At 38.4% G+C, this 20,642-nt stretch overlaps 1 protein-coding gene and 1 long non-coding RNA gene across 2 annotated transcripts in view; one reads left to right on the top strand and one right to left on the bottom strand.

The window, feature by feature from the left end:
• Positions 1 to 16,902, bottom strand: part of LOC114662468 (integral membrane protein 2A-like) — a 30,188-nt gene extending 13,286 nt beyond the window's left edge. The window contains exon 1 of the mRNA XM_028815945.2: positions 16,635 to 16,902. Coding sequence (XP_028671778.1) covers positions 16,635 to 16,712 — 78 coding nt within the window. The 5' untranslated portion in view covers positions 16,713 to 16,902. The remainder of the gene's footprint in view (positions 1 to 16,634) is intronic.
• A 41-nt stretch (positions 16,903 to 16,943) lies between these two features.
• LOC127529748 (uncharacterized) lies at positions 16,944 to 19,629 on the top strand. Its single transcript, XR_007936340.1, has 3 exons — positions 16,944 to 17,029; positions 18,252 to 18,354; positions 19,501 to 19,629. It is a non-coding gene; the product is annotated as an uncharacterized LOC127529748 (long non-coding RNA).
• Positions 19,630 to 20,642: the final 1,013 nt, after the last annotated feature.

Raw genomic sequence — 20,642 nt, forward strand, 5'->3', positions numbered from 1 at the left:
CCGTTATTCATTGAGCTAATTTTACAAAAATACTGGTGCTGGTTATAACTGGAATTTACTGATTCACCTCCACCTTCTAAAAATATGTTTAATATTTAAAAAAAAAAAACAAGTATTTAAAATAATTGTTAATACTACCTCTAAGAAGTATCATAACTTGAAATAATATAATTTAACTCATTGCTTTCCGCCTTACACCACCACTGCCAAAATATGTTAATGGAACTCCAACTGCATTAAGCAATTTGAGAATGTATACTCCCCTTCAAAACTATTGGCATCCTGGTTAAAAGGAGTAAAACAGGTCATAAAAAATATCTTTTGTTGAATTACCTTAATCTCTCACTGAACAAAATGAAAGAAATTGAACCTTTAACTGAAGTACACATATTCTGATGAAGAATAATTCCTCATCAAGAAATAATTATTTTGAACAAAACCACACATGCCCTGATTATGGACTCCCCTGGATTTAATGCTTTGTACAATCTCCCATTGCCAATAAAACAGCACTGTATCTTCTCCTGTAACATCTTACAAAGTTGAAGAATAAAGAGCAGGGAAACTGAGACCATTCCTCTCTCCAGAATTTGTCGAGATCATCAAGGGTCCTAGGAGGTCCCACAGGAGTGTTTCTTTCCCAAAAGCTCAAGTTTCATTTTGTCTGACCATATAGCATGGTTCCAATCAAAGTTCCAGTAATGTTTAGCAAATCCAGGCACTTACGTTTGTGATTAAATGACAGGTAAGGTGTTATTATGGCATGCCTTCCAAATGGAGGTAGTGTCCGAGGTTTGTTTTGATGACTTGATGATCCCATGATGTTACTGCGGCAAAATATTCTTGAGTCCTTTGCCAGGCAAGGTAACAGTTCCAGTACTTGATTTGAACTTTTTAATTATCGCCTTAACTGCAGATATGGCCATTTTCTGGGTAACATTTTTTTTAGCCATTGCCTGGCTTGTGAAGGTCACACTTTTCTCTCATTTAAATTGTGTTCTCTTATCTTTCCCATGATGATGATTTAATAAGGGAATTTGGCCTGTGTGCTACCTCATATTTATCCCATGTGAAACAGGAAGTTATGGATTACTGTGTGTAAGTCTACACACTCTGATCAACTTAAAAAGTCATATAAATGGAAAAATGCTTCAGTTACACTTTGTTCATTTGAACTTCAAAGGGTGCTAGTAATTGTGGGACATGTGACTTGTGAGGGACTATTTTTTTCTCAATTAAAGGATGGATTCCTCTTATTTTTTTCAGTGTGAGATTCAGTATTTACCTCTCCTTACTAGGGGTGTCAATAATTGTGGATGTGTGTCACTATAAGTGAGGCATTTATTTTACTGAAAATGCTTCATGCTTTTTTCATTAGGATTAAGAACATTCTGAAGTGCTTGGAAGTCAGTCAAATGTACAAATTGTTAACTGTCAGGCTCACAGATGAACACACCCATTCCCAATTCCATGGGCATCTATTCTCCAGGTATGCCAAAATAGTCCCAACCATGGTTAAGACAAATATTAAAACCATCACTGACTACCACTTGCAGTATACAAATGAAACATTCTACAAAGACCTAAATATTTTGATGCAATATTGTGAAATTATACAACTAGTTTGCCAAACTTCTAGTCAAAAAAAAGTCCATCAGCATGTAGGTCTTACTGGAATATTTTGTGTCTGTAGTACTATTGACTACACCTGTCAGTGTTCCATTTATGCGTTGACATTATTTTGATATTGGACAGTGAAAAAAGTTTCATAATTTTGACACTGTGCGCCACCACAACAGATCTGATATGAAGCAATCAAGATGTGATTAAAGTGTAGACCTGCAGTTTTAATTTAAGGTGTTTAACAAAAACACTGTATGATATTTTTATCCATGGTAACACCCCCTCCCAGCATTTTCAGGAGCTCAAATGTACTTGGAAAAACTAAGATAATCATGAATAGAACTATCATTTTCAATACTCCATTGAAAATCCTCTGCAGGCAATGACTGCCTGAAGTCTGGAACCCATGGACATCTCCAAGTGTTGTTTTTCACACTACCGATTGATTCTTTGCCAGGCCTTTGTTGCAGTGGACTTGCTGACTTCAGTTTTGTCTTCAGCAAGTAAAATGTATGACCAATTGGGTTGAGATCAGATGACTGACTTGGTCATTAAAGAATATTCCACTTCGTTGCCTTGAAAAGTATTTGGTTTGCTGTGACAGTATGTTTTGGCTCATTGTCCATCTGTACTGTGAAGCATCGTCCTATCAGTTTTGCAGCATTTGTCTGAATCTGAGTAGACTGTAAACCCTGTAACCGTCAGAAATCACCCTGCAACTTTTGTCAGTAGCCATAAACTCTACTTCCATTGGCAGTCACACATGCCCATGCCATAACACTGCCTCTACCATGATGTGCATTGCTGTAGATCAGGAGCCATTACTTCTCTTCCACATATTCTTCTATATCTGTCAATCTGATACATACTGATCTTAAATTCATTTGTCGAAAGAAAACGGTTTCAAAACTGGAATGGTATATTAAAAATATTTTCTGTCAAAGTCTGATTTGTCCTTTCTATGCTTAAGGGTTATAAATGGTTTGTACCTTGTGGTAAACCTTATGCATTTACTTTCTTGAACTCTACTATTGACTGTAGAGTTTGGCGATGATAAGCATACCTACCAGTGAGTGTTTTTGGTTTACCTAAATGTCATGAATTGGTTTATCTTCACTAAGGAAAGAATTCTACAATCATCTGGCACAGTTATCTTCCATACTTGTGCAGACCCTCTGGTGTTGCTGAGCTCACCAATGCATTTCTTCATTTTAAGTATGTACCAGGTGGTTGATTTTACAACCCCTGGTATTTCTGTTATCTCTCAGATGGGTTTATTTTGTTTTCTCTTCCTAAAGAAGGGACGGGGATAGGTATTTTTACATCTAAGAGGTGGAAACGCAACCCTCTGGGTAATGTATGCAAGTTCACTACTTTTGAATATCATACTATTACTAGCTCTTTTCCAATTAACATGGCCATTGTTGTTGTTGTTTGTAGGCTCCAGATTTGCTTGGGATCTTTCTTGGCAAGCTGGACGGACTGCTGTCTTTCATCCCAGATGATGAGAGCCCACTTCTAATTTTTGGGGACCTGAACATCCACCTGGAAAGCACTCCAGACTTTCTTGCTGTTCTTTCTTCCTTCAGTATCATTAAGATCCACACTCTACCCACTCACAAGGCTGGCAATCTGCATGACCTCATTCTCTCATGCAACTGCACTCCCACAAAAGCAACTGTCACTTTCTACACAAGTCTGTCCACTTTTTCCATTCAGGTCTCTCTATTGCTCCCCTATTCTCACTCTTCTACTCCTTTACCCCAACCCCCCAATGTATCCTTCTCCCTCCTCCTGGCCACTTTTCACTTGGCACCAACACAGCCACAGACACTCTATGCTCAATTCTGTTTTCCTGTCTTGACAATGCTTGTCCTCTCTCTTCCAGGCCTGTACGTGAAAAAATCTGCTGTCCCTAACTTTCCAAAGCACTCTGCGATTAACAGAATGAGCTCAGGGGAGCCAAAAGGAAATGGAAGAAGTCAAAGGCTCAGGTAAACCTAGCTAAATATCAATCCCTTCTTGCATCCTTTTCTTCTGCCACCAGCAATGCCAGGTAAGGCTCTATCAAACTAGAATTAACAGCACCACTGACAAACAGTTTTTGTTCTCCGTTTTCGCCTCCCTCCTTAACCCTCCTCCCCAAACCTTCTTGTCTGCTACCATGTTTGCCACCTTTTTTCAGCATAGGGTGGCTGCTGTCAGCAGTCACTTCTCACATTCGCTGCCACCCATTATGCCTCCTTTCAAGCATCACCCAATGTTCTCCACGTTCTCTCTACAACCGATATTTCCAACTTTCTTCCCAATCATCTCCACTACCTGTCTACTTCACCTTATTCCCTCGCATCTCCTTCTGGCTATCCCCCATCATTCATTCTTGCAATTACACATCTCATCCTTGCAATTAACACCTCACTTAGCTCAGGCACATTTCCTACTATCCTCAAACATGCTCTGATAACTACACTTCTCCAAAAAAATAAATAAATAAAAATAACAATAATAATAATAATAAAAAAATAAATAAACAAACACTTGACCCATACCAAGTTAACAATTACAGGTCTGTGTCCTTCCCTTTCTTTCCAAAACACTTGAATGTACTGTTTCTAACCAGATCTCTTCCTTCCTTGCACAGAATGGACTGCTCGATACCAACTAGTCTAGCTTCAAGAGGAACCACTCGACAGACAGCTCTATTAACTGTGGTTAATCAGCTATGACTTGCAATAGCTAGTAACATGTCATCGGCCCTGATCCTGCTATATCTCTCCTCTGCCTTCGACACGGTCAGCCATGACATCCTTTTTGCCACCCATTCTGACCTTGGCATCACTGGGACTGCTCTCAGATGGTTTTAGTTCTGCATCTTGGGCAGATCCTACAGTGTGACCTGGAGAGGAGAGCTGTCAAAGGTGCACCAGACATGCAGAAATGTACCCCAAGGATCAATGCTGAGTCCTCTGCTTTTCTCTCTGATGTACTTTCTGTAAATCACCTAGCTGGGCTTTATCATCCAATCCCATGGTTTCACTTATCAGTGCTATGCGGATGATATACTGCTGTAACTGTCATTCCCTTTGGAGGATAATACGGTATTAGCTAGAGTCTCTGTATGTCTTACTGATATCTCACCATGGATGAAGGACCACCATCAACAGCTCAACATGGCAAAAAACAAGCTTCTAGTGATCCCAGCCAGCCAGTCTGCACAACTGCCCATCTCTTTACAGCTTGGCTCATTGTCACTAACACCTGTCAAGTCAGTATGCAACCTTGGGGTGGTGACTGATAAGCAACTATCTATCTTTTTCTGACCACATTTCTACTGTTTCTCATTCATGCAGGTTCACGCTGTACAACTTCTGAAAGATCAGACCTTATTTTACAGAGTAAGCAGAACAACTTCTGATCCAGGCTTTGATCTTGTTGCATCTGGACTACTTACTGCAACTTGCTTCTGGAAGGAGTACCCACATGTGTTATCAAGCCACTGCGAATGGTTTAGAATGCAGCAGCCATTTTGTATTTTATCAACTAAAATGGGCACGTTACTCTGTTCTTCAGGGTGTTACATTGGATCCCTGTAGCAGCCTGATTTAAGTTCAATTCTCTGATGCTTGCCTACAGAGTATTCCAACTGGTCAGCCCCCGAGTACCTGGAGACACTGATGAAGTCCTATACTTCTTCTCGCCCACTCCGGTGTGCCAGAGAACGGTGTCTGGTGATGCTGACTCTGCATAGTATTAAGTTTCAAAATCCAGACTACTTTCCTGTGTAGTTCGTAGTTGGTGGAACAAGCTACCCACCTCCAGTTGTACTACTGACTCCCTCAAAATATAATGAAAACTCACCTGTTTGGCGAATATCTGGGGTTGGATGGGGAAGGCACAATTTGCTATTTTATATTTATGGTTAACTGTGATATTTTATGTTGTTGGTTAATTTGTTGTTAGACCAAGTTTAAATCAACTTATTGAATGTAATCCATGATTGTATATTTACTATTGTCTTCACTTATGGCAATCAACCTTTTGTTACCTACTACACACGCAGCACAAACAGGCCCTAGCCTAATGTTACTTATGTTTACCTCTTTTGTAAGTCACTTTGGATAAAAAGCATCTGCCAAGCAAATAAATGTAAATAGCTCATACTATATTTTATGTTAAAACCTTTGAATTAATGCAGAAATCCTACACTTCAATCATGTAATGATTTCTTCATTTCAAATTCACTGTGGTGACATAATGTCATAAACAAACCAGAGGTACAGTACAAAAATAGCTACTACATTTGAAACTCAGCTGCTACAAATGTCACTGGCATTAGCTGTGTCGACGATCTTCTGGCCCATGTCTCAAATACAATCAGGTGAGATAATCTGAAAATTCTAAAATGGGCTCATATGAGTAAGTGTGGATGCAAGCAGGCATGGCACCCTGTCCAAGGGTGATTTGTCTCTAGCATGCAGCATAGACAAGATATGTACCTGCTCCCCATTAACTTGAACTGGATAGGTCAGCTAGAATAATGGTTGTAAGGACAAGTCCAGCCATGTCTGTGACATTCAGAGGATGAATGAGAAAAATTCTGTTCCTTTATTGGGGTTACGGACAATGAGATATTAGTAAGCAATGAATTTCTCAATCATTTCTAATTTTCTCATTGACATTAGTGGCACTGTAAACAAAACAACTGCAGCACGCGGTTGCAATTTCAAAGCATTAAATTAATCATGTGTTAATGTTCCTAAACCAAACTCCATAATCTGATAAAAGTGGTTTTTAGTTTAATTTCTTTTTAACAGTAAAAGAGATGCCATATACACAAATGACAGTTAAAAAAAAAATTCCCACCTGCACCTGTTTTATTTTGCATCACCATAACAAGGATGTGGTAAAATAATCCTCAAACAACTTGCACTTTTATGTAATAAAGTACGTTTCAAAGACTCTACTATCACTAGATACCCAGATGTTTTCTAAATTTATTGTCTCTTATCTGATAAAGTGGCACTGCATCTTTTTGGTTTAAGTCTAAAATAACCATAAATAAGTCATCTTCCTTTTCCCATGGCAGGTGTTTTACAAAAGATATGCAACGATTTTCTGCTTCAAAAATTGAGGAAACATTTTTAAACAGCTCTGTAAATCAAAACATTCACCATATTTTCAACTTCTGTTTTTAAAATTTCATATGATAGCACAATGAATGCATTAAACAAACAGCAGAATACTGCATATGTATTAATTAAGTTCAGAAATGTACATATAAGTGTTCATTTATCTTAAGCATATTACAATTAACCGATATGTTCTCTCACTACAGCAGTCTTCACCTAACACGTGGACTTGCCTTAGTCTATAGCCGGTTTGGTCTACAAAAAGAGTGTCCTGCGTGTTGTATGACGTAACTGGCAGTATTACTATCATATTAATATTTTTATTATTACATTTATTTAAATATCATCTTTATCATTAGAGGAGCTCAACTTTTAATTTTAGGCATTACCCCAGAGACTGCTTTCACAACCACACAGTCTAAACAATAGCTCTTTCTAAAGTAACAGCTGCAGTTAAAAGACATGATGAAGGGACATGGATGTGTTAGTTATGCCAACCTACAAAACAGGGCAGTACTGGCAAGCTTGGATTTTTGCAAATTTTCCCTTCAGCTTGCCGAGTCCTTTCACATTCAATTTCTTTTTCTTTTTTAAAAGTTGAGTTTCATATTGAAGCATCATGCTTGCTTGCGTAACAGTGATGAACCCTTTAGAAAATCTGGTACTTTTTAATGGTTATTTTTTTGTATAGCAATGTTAGTTATTGGGCAAAACAAGGTGATGACAATACTTTTGTACTGTTAATACAAAGAGACTGTGACTTAACCTACTTAAAATTGTATCTTCTAAAGTTCAATGTTGATCCAGCAGATATACACATTCTCGACACTTCTGCCAAACTGTATGGAAGGAATGCCCTTAGGCTTTATGGGGCAAAACAGGACATTAAACAAATGGCTATATAACTAAACCAGTACTTCTGTTCATCTTTACCACTTTCCAAAACTATAAAGGACTTAAAAATTGTAGCTGCGCAAAATGAAATGAGAAAGTAGACAGAAAATTTATTGTGAGCCATCAGACCATAACTTATTGAGATTCGATTTACTTATGTTCTTTTGCATTTTTACAGTGCTTAATAGTGAGGCTCAAGTAACAGGATACAATAAAGTAAGAAAACCTAATGTTTACGTAATCTGGTATGTTGTCAAGATATGAAGAAATAGCTCTCTACCAGTTCATCATATGGCACCCGGAAGTAGGGATATTAATGACTTATTTGACTATTATTAACTTTTATGTACTGTATTAAAGGATTCAGGCTATCAATTATATAAATGAATAATTAAAACTTGCTTAGGAAAAAGTAACCTCCTTGCTAAATACCAACCCTTAATTGTCAACTTACTCTGAGGCTCATTATTCGTTTAAACAGAAATATGGGGTATTATGTAAGCTAAAGGGCAGGTTGTTTTATAGCCAGATGAATTAGAAAAGTCTTCAGCGAAAATGAAGCATGTGAAACATACCTTAGTTTAGGCCATGTCAATTGAAAAAGTGCTGTATACAGTGTAATAATGTGTTCAAATACAAAAGCAGCAAATTTACAATATATTATAAACAAAACAAGTATATTGCTTGCAAGCTCACATTGCTGCACTTAACATACTGGCAACATTAGAAAGAGAAAAAGAAAAAAAAAAAACTAATGACAGTGGTTGTATGTACAATAATAGAACACAACATGTTGCCAATCACTGTGGCTGACAGTAAAAGGTTTGGTAGCTAAATGATTATTTTGAGCCAGACTACAACAAACTAGTGGCACTCTCTACAGCCATAAAGAAAACATTGTTCGAAGAATATGTAACAGCTGAAATCTAAGCTAGCCACTGCTAACAAGTCCACCTGAACAGGTGACTTTTAGAATGTGCCAAATAAGGTTAAGGCGAGGGTGAATGATATCGTCCATTACCAAATAGCTGACTAATGGCTCCTTCACAGGACCAAACTGCAGCAGTCAAGTTGTTTTTTTCTTTTTGTTTGTTTTTTTAAATGTCTTACATTTAAACATACATAAATACTTGCCCAGAGAGTTTGGACATGTCAATGTTGTCACCGTGTACATCCCTCCTCGGGCGGACGAGGAGTCAGCGAGTGACATCATCCATTCTGCTGTTGCTAAGTTACAAGCGCAGCACCCTGAGGCGCTTGTGCTAATCGCTGGAGACTTTAACCATGTGACGCTGGACAAACATTACCTGCATTCTCCCAGTATGTGGACTGTAACACCCGGGGAAATAAGACTATTGATTTACTGTATGCAAACGTTAAAGACGCATACAGCGCCACCCCGCTGCCTGCACTTGGGAAAGCAGATCATAACCTGGTTCTGCTTCAGCCTCACTATAAACCAAAAGTGAGAGTCCTACCTGTAACCACACAATCATTCAGGAAGTGGACCCCGGAGGCTGAAAATACTCTGAGAGAATGTTTTGGAACTACAGACTGGGATATCCTGCAGGGATCTCATAGTGAGAACATTGAGGAAGTTGTTGACTGCACTACCGACTACATCAACTTCTGTATGAACATTGTAGTTCCAGTAAGAACAGTACGCTGCTATGCTAACAACAAGCCATGGATTACAAGTGACATCAAGGGCCTTTTGAACCAGAAGAAAAGGGCTTTTAAAGACGGTGATCAGCATGAGCTCAAGCGCGTGCAGAAGGAACTCCGAGTCCAGCTCAGGGCAGCGAAGGAGCAGTATAGGAGAAAGCTGGAGCAGAAGTTGCAGAATAACAGCATGAAGGAAGTGTGGGATGGGATGAAGATCATCACTGGCTGCAGCTCGAAGCGGGGTACCACCATCGAGAGAGACGTGAAGAGAGCAAACCAAATGAATAACTTCTTTAACAGGTTTGACCACCCTAACCCACTCTCACACTCACCTCGGAGTATTGCACCCTCCACACATCCTTCTGCTGATACCAGCATAGGAAAGACATCCCCACCCATAATTACAACTGCGCAAGTGAGCAGAGAGCTGAGGAGACTTCGTGCCAGCAAAGCAGCGGGTCCAGATGGAGTATCGCCACGACTGCTGAAGGTCTGTGCATCGGAGCTGGGAGGTCCTCTACAGCGCATCTTCAACCTGAGCCTGGAACAGGGGAGAATCCCGAGGCTTTGGAAAACATCTTGTATCACCCCAGTCCCAAAGGTATCACGTCCTAGTGAGATGAATGACTTTCGGCCTGTTGCTCTGACATCACATGTGATGAAGACCATGGAGAGGCTGCTGCTTCACCACCTTAGGCCACAGGTTCAACACGCCCTTGACCCTCTGCAGTTTGCATATCTGGAGAAGGTGGGAGCAGAGGATGCCATCATCTATATGCTACACCGATCCCTCTCTCACTTGGACAGAGGCAGTGGTGCTGTAAGAATTATGTTTCTAGACTTCTCTAGCACCTTCAACACATTCCAACCTCTGCTCCTTAGGGACAAGCTGACAGAGATGGGATTAGATTCATACCTAGTGGAATGGATCGTGGACTATCTTAAAGACAGACCTCAGTATGTGCGTCTTGGGAACTGCATGTCTGACATTGTGGTCAGCAACACAGGAGCGCCACAGAGGACTGTACTTTCTCCGGTCCTGTTCAGCCTATATACATCGTACTTCCAATACAACTCGGAGTCCTGCCATGTGCAAAAGTTCGCTGATGACACTGCTATCGTGGGCTGCATCAGGAATGGGCTGGAGGAGGAGTATAGGGACCTAATCAATGACTTTGTTAAATGGTGCGACTCAAACCACCTACACCTGAACACCAGCAAAACCAAAGAGCTGGTGGTGGATTTTAGGAGGCCCAGACCCCTCATAGACCCAGTGATCATCAAAGGTGACTGTGTGCAGATGGTGCAGACCTATAAATATCTGGGAGTGCAGCTGGATGATAAATTAGACTGGACTGCCAATACTGATGCGCTGTGCAAGAAAGGACAGAGCCGGTTATACTACCTTAGAAGGCTGGCGTCCTTCAACATCTGCAATAAGATGCTGCAGATGTTCTATCAGACAGTTGTGGCGAGCGCCCTCTTCTACGCAGTGGTGTGCTGGGGAGGCAGCATTAAGAGGAAAGACGCCTCACGTCTGGACAAACTGGTGAGGAAGGCAAGCTCTATTGTTGGCATGGAGCTGGACAGTTTAACATCTGTGGCAGAGCGAAGGGTGCTCAGCAGGCTCCTATCAATTATGGAGAATCCACTGCATCCACTTAATAGTATCATCTCCAGACAGAAGAGCAGCTTCAGCGACAGACTGCTGTCACTGTCCTGCTCCACTGACAGATTGAGGAGATCGTTCCTCCCCCAAACTATGCGACTCTTTAATTCCATCCGGGGGGGTAAACGTTAACATTTAACATTATACAGTTATTGTCTTTTTTTCACCTGCATTATTATCATTCTTTAACATTATTTATTGTATCAGTATGCTGCTGCTGAAGAATGTGAATTTCCCATTGGGATTAATAAAGTATCTATCTATCTATCTACAAGATTAAAAGCAGTCTTAACATCAGGCTTGTGTGGTTCCTGCACTATATGCATCATGGTCCTTCCCCCACCCCAATGGGCCAAGGGCCAGAGTAGATATATACTAATAAGTGACAGGGGATTGGCCAAGTTTTATCCCTTACACAGATGTCCAATCTGAAAGGTTACTGTGAGTTGCTAGTTCGCGACATAGCTCAGCGAGTCAAGGTGACTTTTCTCTTTATTAAAGAGGCATTATAATTTGTAGGCATATGTAACAGACCTCAGAACATAGATAGCAAAACAGGGGATTCAGGAGTCACCTGGGCCTGCGCTACTTTTAACCTAGTATTAATAATGAGTCAGCAATTTGAGCCGAACTGATTCTGAGTGCCCATGGTTTCTTGTTTTTTTGCATAACACTTTTAGGTAGTTCACGATCCTTAAAATGACTGTTCACTGTTGTCACTCCACAGTTGGTCATTTGCGTTATGAAATGCCAGCTCATATTGTGGGTCACTGATCCCCAGGTTGATACAACTTCTCAGCAACATTACACTTTTTTTGGAGCATATGGTTTCTGCACAATAGCAAAAGGTTAACTATCTGCTAACAAGCCACAATGAAACAGAATAATGTACAATTTTTTTCCATAATGTATCCCAAACTTTCAGCAGTACATGGGTAGAGCAGCTAATTATCTATAAGCCATAACCATCACTTCATTGCCAGATACTCCCTTGTCCAGACAATAGTATTATACATGGAATCACACAGCCCTAGTGTTACAACTAAAATTTTATCACAATAACATACCACAAAAAAGATGTAATCAGTGATATTAAAAACACTAAATTTCCCACTGAGACAAATAAATGATGTCTTTCCCGAGAACCTAAATGCTGTTCAGTAGAAACTGGGACTTTTACATTTAGAGTTAGTTAGGTTAGGAGCGTACACTGATACCATGCATTGCCACACCCACCACACGACAAACCAACTCAGGATCCCAGATTAGGACCCAAGTGCAGCCATGCAACGGGTGATACCTCAGCACCACACTAGTTCAGATGGAGTGGAACAGTGTGAGGTTTTTTTATGGTGGCTGGAGTGCCAATTCTGCCACCAACCCCCAAGTTTTTCCCTGCAGGTTGGAGGGCCTACATGCAGGGATGGATGCAGATTAACATCATAAGTGCATAAATAAAACCTTTTCTACGCCACTAATTAACTTTTAAAGTTTTTTTTTTTTTTTTTTTATATTTACATACAACACCAGTGAAAAGTTTAGAACACTTCATTTTTTGAGTTTTTATGGAAATTCATGCAGTTTATTATCTTAATGTTTCATAAAAATCAAGGTATAGAATAAACAAACAATGGCAAAAAAAATGTAAAGGAATCATTAAGTCTGCAACCCTTTATTCAACTGTTTGATTCATCAAAGATGCAGAGAACAGAAAGATATGGAAAAAGATCATCCGCTGTGGCAATCCCTAACGGGAACAGCCAAAAGAAGAAGAAGAATGAAGCCACATTTTGCTGGTAACAGCCATACTGTGGTAACCCTTTTCATTCAGAACGCCAGTCCCTCTGTTCAAGTCACCAACTCTTCTTCCAGCAAAAGAACCAGAGATCATCACACTTCCACATCCATGTTTGACAGATGGTGTCACACACTAAGGACCCGCCCTTTCTCCAACTCTACGTGCATACAAACACCCTGCGTGATGAACTGAAGATTCCAAATTTTGATTCATCAGTCCATAAGACTTTCTTCCAGTAAGCAATAGTCCACAGCCGTATTTCAAGGCCCCACGATGTCCTTTAAGGAATGGCTTTCTTAGTGTCACTCACCCTGTCAAACCTGCAGCACAAAGTCTTCTCTTCACGGTAGAAACTGGGACTTGTTTTTTTTTCCCCCCCAAACACTGTAAGCTGTGCTTGAAGCTGTTGTGCTGTGAGGTGACAACCATGCAAGATGGCGACCCTCAGAAACTTGTCTTCTGATTGGGTTGTGATTTTGAGTCTGCCAGATCTCTTCCTTTCAGTTTTTTCCAGTTTCTGATTGCCATGGGATTGTATAGAACACTGTACTCATGGACAATTTGATTTTTTTTTTTGCAGTTTCTCTAAATAGAAGTCCTAAACTTCTAAAGGTAATAATGCTCTGTCTCATTTCATGTTATTGTCATTTCTTGCCATAATCACTGGAATTTACAACTTTTGTCAGTGCAATATTGCCCAAGTAGTACTTCATAGGGTGTAGTAACACAGGCTTTTTCAACTCTGCTTTATGAAAGACAGTGGTGTTTTGTTTTTTTTTAAGTAATCAAGAAGTTGGAACACCTGTGCAAATAGTTTTGATTCAACTTTCAAGGCTTACATTACTTTAATTGCTGCAGAGCACTTTTATTTTATAACCTATTAGTTGTTTTCTGAACAAGCCTCATTTGCAGTATTCTGAAATTTCCTTTCTTTTCCTACTTTTGCTAACTTTAACTTTAAATTTAAACCTCTGGTAGTTTACGGCTTACTTTTTCTTCATTTTAGGCCATTCATTGCATTTCAACTGATTAAATATGAAGAAATACCGGAAAAACCGAGGTGTTCTAAAACTTTTGACCTGCAGTGTGTGTTTTATACACATTTCCAAGAGATTACATGTTTACAATAAGGGGGACACCTTGTGCTAAACAGTATAACTATGCTATGGCACATGCAATCTAAACTTGGTACAATGATAGCTGTCAGATTGGGGGACAAAAGAAAATTGATTCCATGGTTGTGTATCATAAAATGTCTTGGTTATTTACTGTAAAATCCAGTTTTTGGACAGAAATCCCTTACAGTGCCAATTTCTGAGTGTTTTATTTAGTTGATATTGAGGCAAAGATTTTTGATCATACAAATGCTTCCTTTCACTACAGAGTTATTGAAGGTCTGCACTCTTTACTGTAGTATTAAAGTATGAACCAAATCTTCAAAGTAAAGCCAACAGAAGCAAATTGATCCTCATTCCCCTGTACTCATACTATGATAGATTAGAGTCAACACTTAACCTAAAAAAAACCCATGTTTGTAATATAGGAGGAAAACAGACTACCCTGGAGTGGCAAAAAAAAGTCACATACAACAACAACAAAAATACTATCAGCATTTGGGCAGAGAATAGAATGGAGATCATCAGGCTGTGAAGCTAACCTGCGTGTTACCAAGATTGAAGGTAATTGAAATAAACTAGAAAAAGAATGTGTATCAACAACTACATTACTGTTTCATCAGAAATATATTAGTACTTATCATTCAATAAATCATCCAATGTTTACCTATTTTTCTTATCACCCTCTCCTATAAACAGCTTAATAGGTAATGTAAGGGGAACTCATCAACATTACATTGGGATGAAAAATGTTAATTAGAAGAAGAGGAAAATGTGTGTACAGTAAATAAATTGCAATTTGAAAAGTTGCTTAAACAATATGCTATATTCAAACTTTCTAACCATTTATAGTGGTTCTTGTTCTCATAATATCCACAATATTAATAGTCTACAGACAAGATCAGACCTGTCTGCAATACGTATTGAAATGCTTTAACACTGTTATTCTATTGCAAGTTTGTTTTAAGATTTGGCAGCCACACAAATCACTGCTTGCACAATTTGTACTAATAATGAACATTTTCTTCTTGTACAGAATATTAAAACATATATCCACATATTATTTAAGTTAATGGCTTTAAAATCGATACATCCAAATTATAACCTATACAAACACTTCCTCTAAAAAGCAATTTTAAGGTCCTACAAAGTTACAGCACATGCAGACAGCATTAAGTGCAAGATGTGAGCCAACCCCGGATGGGGCTACCAGAAATATGGAGGGCTGTATATAATCTGTTCTACATTAATTACAACAACTGTTGAGCTTTTTAAAATACAGTATGTTCTGTTCCATAATAGACTGGTATAATTGATACATTACTAGCAGTTTACGTTATATATTACTAATGACACCCACCTACATATTTTGAGCTTGCCATCAACACAAATTACAAATTTCATGTAGTCTTTTTATTATTTAATCATAAAGCAAACTGAACAAATATAGCTCCTGTACTTCAGAATTACTCTACAAGCCACATTTTACTCTTTGTATTTTGATCCAAAACTGTATCTTACTACATAAACAACCTGACATGGGACTATTTTGAAAATGCCATTAAAAATACCCATTGAGCGATAAATTATTAGTTTTGTCACTCTCCCCCAATGGAATTGCTTAAAGAATGCACCTTTTCAGCTGCATTTTCATCTTTTACATGCATAATATTGTCTTATTGAAAACTGCACTGAAAACTGTGTCCAGTATATTGTGAATATAATGGAAAGCAATACTACCTTCTCAGGTCTACATATTTAGATTGTAAAAACTTTGTTTCAGTGCAATTTATCAAGTACTGACTGGTGTATTTTATCATGTACCTGTTAATTTTACTTAGAGTGCTATTTGATGCTGTTCACTATGAAATTTTTTGAATTAATTTCTTTATATAGTATCTTAATGATTGATCAAAACAGATTGCTTATAAATAACTGGACTAAGCAACTGGTTCGGTGTGGTCCAAAAGAGATATAAAGCCGCCCAAAGTCAGCTTTAAAATACAGGACATTGTTCATTAAGGCAGTTAAGTATTTACGTTTGCAGTTCCCTTTAACTGCACCCAGCGAATGAATAACAGACAGGCGCCTGGTGAGAATGCTTTATTATTTATTTGTTCAATGACGCTACATCGTAAAATGCAGATGCATGATTGTATTATGCTTTTTACTTGTTAAAAGAAAAAAAATCCGTCCTAAAAACCCTGGAAAACAATCATCGAGTTAGCAATTAGTGAATACTCCACTAATTCTTCAGTACTTGTGCGCATTAAGTAGATGCTGATTGGAGTGATCTGGAATGTGTAATGTCAACTCACATTACTCTGGACCTCATGCAAAACTATGTATGTTACAGAGTCGGTCACTGCTTCTCTTCGACGGTACATATCGCCACCTTCATAATAATAATAATAAGAAGAAGAAGAAGAATAGATCTTATGCGGTCATAAATTGTGATCAGACTTCTACTGGAAAACACAGCAGCTCCCAACTTTAAACGTCTCCGGTATTTCCTGATTGCAAGCCTGCGACAACTTACCGATCGGTGTACACCGCAAATAAAAATTTTCACGATGACCTATGTAACAATACGCATTAATATTAGTACATCGGCTTATAGATTCACCAAAGATCAACTCACTGATTTAAATTCTTATCTCTTTAAAATCAATTCTCAAAGCTTAAAATATGCAACCGGTATCCATTACCAGACAAGAACAAACCAAAACAAAAACACGAACCTTTTCAGGCACCAAGCCTTCAGCTTCTTTCACGAGGCCCTTCTGCATTAGCGCCGTGTTACAAACAATCTTCACCATGTTTTCTCGATCTTTTCGCCCTTGTGTTAAACTATATTTTTTTCTGGAAGAAACAAATACAGTGACTCTTTATTCTGCTAATTCAAATCGAATTTCCTCTGCAGTGACGCACTCTCTCTTCCCTGCCACTGTATTCGCTTTTTCTAACCGGAAAAGTTCCTCATTCATTTCCGGCTTCTGTCTCCGAAGTTTCGGGCGGAAGTGAAGCTCTGCAGATTACTGCTTCAAACACGGAAGTGACGTCAAATAGGCGCACCAGTTGGTGTTACTCACAAATGAACAATAGTTGTATCTTTGAAAAATTAAATTGACGTTACGTAAGAAGTGTTGCACAGAGTTGTTATGTGAGATCTTGAATTGAGGACCATCTTGGTAAAATCGATCCATTATCTGCTAGCGTTCGTTACAATGGAACATCACCAGAACCTGTCATTTTTATAGCGTGTGCAGGAATTCCCCATGGCACCGATACAGACCATTGTCTCGCTCCACGGGCTAATGGCTTGCCTTGCATTACAGGTTTCTGAGGCCGTCTTTACAAACTCCACAGGACACCAAGTTAAGGGGCAGTATGGAGACCCTAATGGCAAAAGACGCTCATTACAATAGCCAGGGGTTATATACGCAAGTGCGGAGGCCATTATAACACAGTCTTCTTTCCTCCTGTATTCCAACAGCGTTACACCAAAATACGTAATGTTTGCAATTAAACCGGACGCAAGACATAACCAAAGAAAAACAAAGAGGGTTGAAAATTGCTGGATTGCTTGCTGACACGCCGACGTTTTCATTGCCTGATGATGCAATGAGAAGTCAAGCAAAATGACACTTTTTTTATTGGCTAGCTAAAAAGATTACGATATGCAAGTTTTTGAGGCAGCCCAGGCCCCTTCTTCAGGCAAGATGTAATCTGATTGCATCTTGCTTGAAGAAGGGGCCTGAGCTGCCTTGAAAGCATTTAGTTAGCCAGTAAAAGGTGTCACTTTGCTTGACTTCACTTTGTTTTTGAGTAAAGGTGAGCAGACCACAGAAAAAGTAATTGTCTTTACATTTAGCAGAGCGGTGGAGTCGCAAAGCAGCAACAAGGGTTCAACATTTGAATTGTACAGTACTGTATTGTTACGTTTGACTCCCATGGACCAGTGCCCTCACCCCCACATCCAGCCCCATCACAGGCCATTGGCCCACATCAGTGGCCAGCCTTTCCCTACAGACCACTGGCCCGCTGCTACAGAACAAGCGTCAGCTCCTCAGGCTAATGATGTACCTCAGAGAGTAATGAAAAAAAGCTTTTGCAAGTCGAATATGTGCTTTCCTTAGGTTAGCTAATTGCTGTACATCCTACCAAGTCTTTTTTTCATCGTTTAAACGATAAACTTCTTCTTCTTCTTTCGACTGCTCATGTTAGGGGTTGCCACAGCGGATCATCTATCATTTAAACGAAAGAAAAAAAATCAGTCAAAGCTTTCTCTTGTAAATGTAAATGTACTAGTTTATGCCTTTTAAAATTTGTTGCTGTTTTTTCTTCTGTTTTTTCAGTATGTTGAAATATGAATTTAGTTTCACAGACCAAAGCGTTACTGAAGCACATGGAAAAAAATAAATGTTAAATATGCAATGCATTATAGCAACAATGGTACAGGTAATCCTGTTTATGTATTTCCAATGATGTAAAGAAATCTCACGTTTTAACGCAATTATGCAACCTTGTTTAATGGAGTTTGGTTATAATTCCCTAAATGTCTGTTTGTGGCGTTCATGAGATTGTCCGTTGGTAATCTGTTAAAACCCAAGTAAATATGGGGAGAAAATGCAAATATTCTAATAAAAAATGATGTAGCTAGGATTCGAACCTACAAATCTGGGATGGAAGTGAGAGGCAACATCACTAGCCATCATCAGTCATGCTGTAGTCATCAATCAATTAATGATCTTTTTATTCTTTGTTTACTCATATGTGACAATAAATTTGAACTTGAAAAGTGGTGTAGCACTAAATGTGCATTTTAATGCTCATGTAAAATAAAATCTCATGTGTTGTGTTTATTCTTGTCATCTGCTAATACTGACAATGTAATCTATCCCCATCCACCCATTTCTCAAACCCTGAAAATGTATTTTTCAGTAGATTCTTAAAATGCAGTTCTAAAAACATAATACTATTGTGAAATAATATAATAATTATTGAAAAATAACTTTTTTTGAATGGCAGGAAAAAGCTTCTACTGTTGTCTCTAAATAACATTCTGCATTTAACTTAATTTGGTCAGTCTTTTTAGTGCATATTATTTATAATATTTTATCTCATGATATGTATGATGACTACCATCTAGCCCACAAATGCTCAGAGATTACCAAATGTAATTTTTTATGACAAATTTATGTTCCTCAAAAAGCTACTCAAAACCCCCATCAAACGACAAACTACATTTGACACAAGTGTGGTCACAGAAATAAATAATGTATATAGTTTGCTAGGATCAGTATTCTCCTTCTCTTCCAAATTTTATATATATATATATATATATGTATACAGTATATATATATATATATATATATATATATATATATATATATATATATATATATATATATATATATATATATATATATATATATGCAGTATATATATATATATATATATATATATATATATATATATATATATATATATATATATGGGAAACAACTTAAGGGCTGGTTGATGGTAATTCTCTGCTGGTTGATGGTAATTCTCTCCATGAGTTGGTGCTGCATAATAACGACCTCTCTTCTCCTTCCTCTGCAGAAAATAAGATTGACACCACTTTTAATGTGCCACCTGGACCTGTCTCTTCCCCCAAGAATGCTGAACAACTGGAAGAGCCACCATCTTAGTCAGTCTGCCTGTTACAGAAGTCGGGACAATTCATTTTATGTCTTTAACACGTTTTTTTTTTCTTTCTCATTTCAGAGTTGTATAATTATACAGGGTTAGCCACAAGGTGCACCGATTCACTCTCTTTGTCTTGTCTTTTATAATATATATATATTTTATATGTACTGTATATCAAAAAAACAAAGAAAAGCCACAAAGCTTTTTGCCACTAGAGGGCAAGCTTGTCATCTCAGAACGTATTACACTGTTGTGCTGGCACTTTCTCTTCAAACTACTCCTGAAGTGAGTTCATAGACAAATTCCACAACTGTTTTCCTGTTGTTTATTGTCCCTGTTCATGTCAGTTTATTATTAGTAATTATATGATTTAGTAATATGTGGACAATAGTTTTATAGAAACAGATTGAGGAAGGAGTGAAAGAAAGCTATAGTGAAACTGAAATTATTTAAGGTGTCTTAAGAATTATTAAACCTGGGCAGTTTAAGGATATCGTTTAGGTGAAAAAAACAGTACTGAGCTCTTTCAAGACTTAATGTGTGCCAAACAATATGATAGTGAAACTCTACAACAGTTTCTTTATTGGACGATTGGACTCAAACAGAAAGTGATGTTTGCCTCTGAGAAGGCTGGCAGAGAAATCAGATATGAGACACAAACAGTTCAGAGTGTTTTTCTTCATTCTATCTGTTAGGTCCTAGGTATAAAATACAATGATATGAGGGGGGAACTAACTGATAATACTTTTACAGATGAAACCCTTCTCAAACCCTTTCATCAAAACTACCAGTGATGAAAGTGCATGAGAGCGCAGATTTGGAAGCTCTTCTCATCAGAAAGTAGTCTCTGCCCATAGTGCACAAACAACACCTGAACAGGAAAACCAAGACAGCCTACCAAGAAACTGTAAGAGTGAAAATAAAATCGTACAACAGCTGCTCACACAAGTAGAAGTTCTTGCTAGTGTTGTTGACTCCTTGAGACAGACCAAAACAGCTGAACATGCTGTACAATCACAAGAAAACACCACTGTCTGTACAAGATAAAAATATGG

The sequence above is a fragment of the Erpetoichthys calabaricus genome, chromosome 12 (genome assembly GCF_900747795.2).
Source record: "Erpetoichthys calabaricus chromosome 12, fErpCal1.3, whole genome shotgun sequence".
NCBI classification, from domain to species: Eukaryota; Metazoa; Chordata; class Cladistia; order Polypteriformes; family Polypteridae; genus Erpetoichthys; species Erpetoichthys calabaricus.